Genomic DNA, 5,580 nt, shown 5'->3' with positions numbered 1-5,580 from the left:
GTCACGTGACTAGAGACTCACTTGAGTCAAGTGACAGGTTACGCTCTTACAAACAAAGGCCCTGTTTAGAGAAGTGAATTCAATTTTACAAAATCAAACAAAGCAAAAACTCATCTTAATTTAATTGCTGAGACAACTAATTTCTGTAGACATAATCTATGTAACTTCATTATTCTTCCAACTTCCGAGGTTAATCTCAAATCAAGCACAACAAAGCTGAGTTTGCATTTTTGTAATTTGCAATAAGACTTTCCTTGTACCTCAATCATGTGAAACACTGTCACTCATTCCTCTCAGTGGAAAGTTAATCTGTAGGAAAAGAGAAGAGAAACCACAGAAGAGGAGAGTCCGGATCCTGACATAGAACAAGTGATAACTAAACTTAGCTGGTGAATTCCAGTTTTTTCTTTTGTATAATTTTGGCTGAAATTTCCCCGTAATGTAAATTGAGAATGTGGAAAATACAAGTCAAGATCTGCTCTGACCAATCAGAGTTAAAGATTTTGATGACATGATCAAAAAGAGCATCCTGTTTTCTCCCTGATAAATAACGATGCATCAACTTTCATTGTTGCTGTTTGTTATAAATCAGCAGCATCTTAATGTGAACGCAGTCGTATTGATACTGACTTCATCTCACCTTCTCAGATGCAAGGTAAGTGCTTACAACTCTTATTCACTTTCGCTCCAGTTTTATTTAAAGTCCTTATGCAGATTATTATTTCATCAAATTCCAGTTAAATTTAATAATTTTTTAAAAATGTATATACTTGGATTACCTCAAGCAATCTTAATATCTATGCACGCTTCAAAGGCAAATCACAAATGGGATTATAGATTTTTGCTGAATCCTTGCAGATGATTTAGAATCTTCTTTATGTTAAAAGCAATGTTTGTACTAATTAAGCAGGATTTAAATGTCACATCTGAGTAGACTCAACATTAGTAAATTTAGTCAAACACAAGTAAGCACAAATAATTATTCAGAGCGTAATTATGAATACTGATTAAAGAACAATGTCAAAAAGTTTTGAAAACTAACTTTGTTGGTCGACATAGTAAAAATAAATAAATGTCTCCTCAACAGGGAAAACAGACCATTATCAGAATGGATTCAATGGAAATTGATGACAGCATTAATATCAATAAGAACCTCACAATGGAAGGCATCGTTACCAAAGGTACAGTATCAACCTGAAAACATATGAACAAACAGAATATTAAGAATATTAGATACAACTAATAAACTATGTTAACAATGTGCTACTTAACTGTTGATCAATTTCAATATTTAAAGAATAATCTTTTTCATATCAATACCCTTGCTGCTGCTTTGTATTAGTAGTTCATAAAAGCTTTTATATTTAGGTTTCCAGAAATCTATCAGTGTGAATCTGTGAGAAGTTACATTTAACTGTTTTTGTGTTTTTGTTTTAGTGGATTTTCAGAGAAGAAAGCAGCCCTCTAGATGTGTGACCGTGTGTCTGGGGTTACTGTGTGCTGTCCTGTTGGCTGGTAACATAGGACAGTTTATCTACTGTAAGTGATTTATTTGTTGTCACTGAAAGTAGGAATAATGTGTAACGTAACTGTCAACATGTAATGTTTGAGAAACCAGGTGACAGAAATGAGCTTTTACAAAATCCAATGACCTAAGCAATTATTTTAAATTTCTTTTTGATTTTACAGATGAGATAATCAGCCGTCTCGCGTCAGCAGAGCCGACACAGGCCAGCTTCCAGTTTCAAGGAGTCCGACTGCAGGATGGTTATGATGCTTCAGCTGCAGAGAGAAAACAGTTAGAGGCCAAACTGAGTAACCTGACTGAAGAAAAAGGCCAGCTGCAGCAGAGTTACACAGCTTTGACGACTGAAAGGGATGAGTTCAGGGCCAGTTTCAACAGTCTGACAAACGAGAACGACCAGCTACAAGCAAGTTACAACACCATAAAACGAGAGAGCGATCAGTTACAGACGAGCTATAACAACATGCAGAAGAGTCACAATAATCTGACATCAACAAAAGATCAGCTACAGACCAATAACAGAAACCTGCAAAGAGAAAAAGATGAGTTACAGAACAAGTACAACAGTTTGGTCAAAGTTAAAGATGAGTTAGAGAAGAAGATCAACAAAGTGAGAGGTGAGATGATTATTGTAAAGGTTTGATTGATTTATTGTTCCGTAATAGCAGTCTTTGTTATCTTTAGCCCTTTTGTGATATGTTGTTCCTTTTCATGTTTCAAACTTTCAGGCAGACCCTGTCGGAGAGGCTGGAAGAGGTTCGACATAAGTTGCTACTTTGTTTCAACTGAGATGAAGAACTGGGCGTCCAGCAGAGCAGACTGCATCGCAGATGGAGCAGATCTGGTCATCATAGACAGCAGGGATGAACAGGTGAGACAAAATGAAAAAAAGAATGAACTGGGAGAGATCAAAAAACATGTTGTTCACACAGGAGACTGCCAATAGTGCCGCGTGTGGGACGAAACAACGTTGATTTATTTGTCACGTAACATCCATACTATTTTTACTATGTAGACCAACAAAGTTGGTTTTCAAAACTAGTTTACACTTTTCTTTAATCAGTAGTAACGCCACTTACATAGTTAATATTTCCCAAACCACAACCTTTTTTAAAACCTAACTAAGTAGTTTTGTTGCTTCAATCTGAGTTGATTTTGAAAGACTTCTGAAATGAACATGTGTTGCTGGACTTTTGGAGGAAAACGTACGGAAATTGAGGAATAACTTTAACTAAGATATCATACGAACCGTTGCATGAAGATACGTTGCAGACACATGAATGAGGATAAAGAACAAACCAGAAGGACTGAGTGAAAGCTTGTGGGTTGACATGTTTTTTTTTCCATAACAAAAGTACAGTAAGTGAGAAATGTAATAATGTGGTGGATAGTTTTGCATGGAGTAGAAACTAGAGAATAAGAAACGTCTGTTATTGTGTGTTTTATAATAAATTTGCTGACATTTGTCAGGTGCTGTAACCAATAACATAATAATCGAAAACAATGAAACAGTGACTGAAATAATATATTTTTTTAATCGTTCCTGTCTTCTCTCTGTGCTACACTAACAGGTGTTTGTCAACGGGTTACTGCCACTAGGCCAAGAAGAGGAATTCTGGTTTGGTATGACTGACAGCGTTACAGAGGGGACTTGGATGTGGGTGGATGGGACTCCAGTCACCACAACGTAAGCTTTAATAGCAGAGTGTATGGACTAAAATACCTCATAGGATCATCATATTAGACGACACAACAATTGGACGTGTTTCTTAATTAATCATATTTTCCTTTACTATAGTATGAACTCTGCATTGTTTTTATATACCATTTCTTTCACTGTTTATACCCTTTTATTGTTAGACTACAGTTATACTAAGGATCAGAGGTAAATTTAACCTTGTATCATGATAAAGACAGAGGTAACCTGATAACAATTTTATTTAAACTGAACTCTAATTTCTGTCAAAATCTGTTTTGGTTTTGATCCATCATGAAACAATAAAGAAGAAGAAAATGTGGAGGAAGGTTTTCAATGCATTACGCAACGAAGTACAACACATTCAGCTGAAAGACCACTGATGTGTTGTCAAACTGATATATTAAACATTATCATGAGTGAATGTGTTTCACACATGCAGGAGTGGTGAAGGGGCGCTTTAAAAAACTACATTCTCTTACTTCTTTGTAAATTTGACTTTAATCAAAAGACAAATTGGGTTACAATCTCCTCATTCACAGTTTTGCTCAAAAACCAAAGGTCAGAGCAGTTGAGAAACAAAAACTGTGTGCTGTACAAAAACATTCATGTCTCCATTATCAGGTACTGGCACGTGGGCCAACCCAACAGCTCAGGTGGGAACCAGGACTGTGGAGGAATTTGGAAAAAGTCATCGGGATTGGAAACGTGGAACGATGAAACCTGTTCTTATGATCGGAAATTTATCTGTGAGCAATAAGATCACATTGATTGATGCAGTTAATGATGGTGTGTGGCTTTGGACTGTGGTTATGTATGTATATGTATATGTATATGTATATGTATATATATATATATATATGTATATGTATATATATATATATATATACATATATATGTGTGTATATATATATATATATGTATATACATATATATGTGTATATATATACATATATATATATATATATGTATATATATATACATATATATATATATATATATATATATATATATAGATCTTTAATGAAATGATTGTACTATCAATCACATTCCTTCAAATTCATGAACACTGAAGTTTATTTTGAGTGACATACTCATCCTACAGCCAGCAATATTCACTAGACTACCTATTGCGCATTAATCCACAGGTGAAAATAGTCTCCAACAAATACACCATTCACTCCAGTTTGAGTAACATTTGCTAAAAACTACAGAGACTCTCTGAGAGGTCTGCTTCAAGACAGCCAAAACCTAATATTTGTTTATTTTTGGCTTTAATGATTTTAGACAAGTAGATTTTGTTGTATAATTTTGAAGAAATCATTCAAGTCCAGTTCAGAAGTTGCTGTGGTGTTGTAAATTTATTATAGCATGCCGGCAAACTGGTAACTTCACCGACACAGAGCAGATCTGAGCAGTTAGGTTGACCCCGAACAAATGAAGAAGGAAGCATTTTATACAGGGAGCCAGAGCAGTGGTTAGACTGTATGTAAATACTAGAAGACAGAGGTTAGGGTAGACTATGACAATGGGAAGGGAGGGGGGGCTTTCAGATTCAGACCTACAGGAAGGACACACAGTTGGCATTTGGTCAATCAAGGGGTCGACACAGCAGGGGCCTGAAGTAGCATCTAGGAGTCATTTGTGTAGGAAGTCTGGCCCCAATGTGTATTCTTCATCAATAACAATGTTCAAATTTCAATGAATGTAATATTTAGTGGATGATTAGGGTTTGATGTTTGAGAATATGAATTTCTTGATTGCACAACAACATATTTCCTGTCAATGTATAAATACTTTACTATAGTATTATTTGGCCGTTGGCATGGCCTTCGAAATGTTTGCAAGTTGCATCCGTTTGATTAGTTCATATGTTTGAAAATCAATGTATATGACAAATAATGTACGTTACAAAGCACATACATAGAACCTTTGCATGTCATTAATGATTTACTTCACTTTGTAATGATTATAAGCAACTGCAGGCAAATAAAATTCCATCTTTATATTTTCTGAAAACAAATCACTGTTTGTGTTTGAGGTGTGTGTTCATTGGCAAAATATGAGAGAAACAATCTTCTCATTTTACTTCTTTATAGTAAATTCAATCAAAAGAACTAAAGAAAGATTATGACATAATGTGCTGAAAATGTCTTTAATTATTTTTTTTCCATATAAATCCAATGATAATGACGACATTCACAGACTATCTGTAGTAGTAGTCGTAGAAGTTAACTTAAAGTTGTCGCTTTAGCTGTGCAAGAGTGAAAAATGTAATTGTAAGAAGATTAACTTCCATCTACTTTGGAAGTTTTGTGTTTAGGAAAGAAAACCACTTACGTTTAGTGAAAGAGTGTGA

General features: G+C 34.9%; 1 protein-coding gene across 1 annotated transcript; it reads left to right on the top strand.

The window, feature by feature from the left end:
- Positions 1-591: 591 nt before the first annotated feature.
- On the top strand, positions 592-4,033 carry LOC137875131 (C-type lectin domain family 4 member M-like). Its single transcript, XM_068714115.1, has 7 exons — positions 592-655; positions 1,088-1,181; positions 1,438-1,539; positions 1,690-2,142; positions 2,254-2,396; positions 3,097-3,212; positions 3,846-4,033. The coding sequence occupies exons 2-7, from the start codon at positions 1,109-1,111 to the stop codon at positions 3,979-3,981; spliced, it is 1,023 nt and encodes a 340-aa protein (XP_068570216.1). The 5' UTR covers positions 592-655; positions 1,088-1,108; the 3' UTR covers positions 3,982-4,033.
- Positions 4,034-5,580: the final 1,547 nt, after the last annotated feature.

Source organism: Cebidichthys violaceus, unplaced genomic scaffold, assembly GCF_023349555.1.
Source record: "Cebidichthys violaceus isolate CVI_PGR_0920_01 unplaced genomic scaffold, fCebVio1.0.p SCAF_2, whole genome shotgun sequence".
Lineage (NCBI taxonomy): Eukaryota > Metazoa > Chordata > Actinopteri > Perciformes > Stichaeidae > Cebidichthys > Cebidichthys violaceus.
This window is presented reverse-complemented; position numbering and strand designations above follow the sequence as displayed.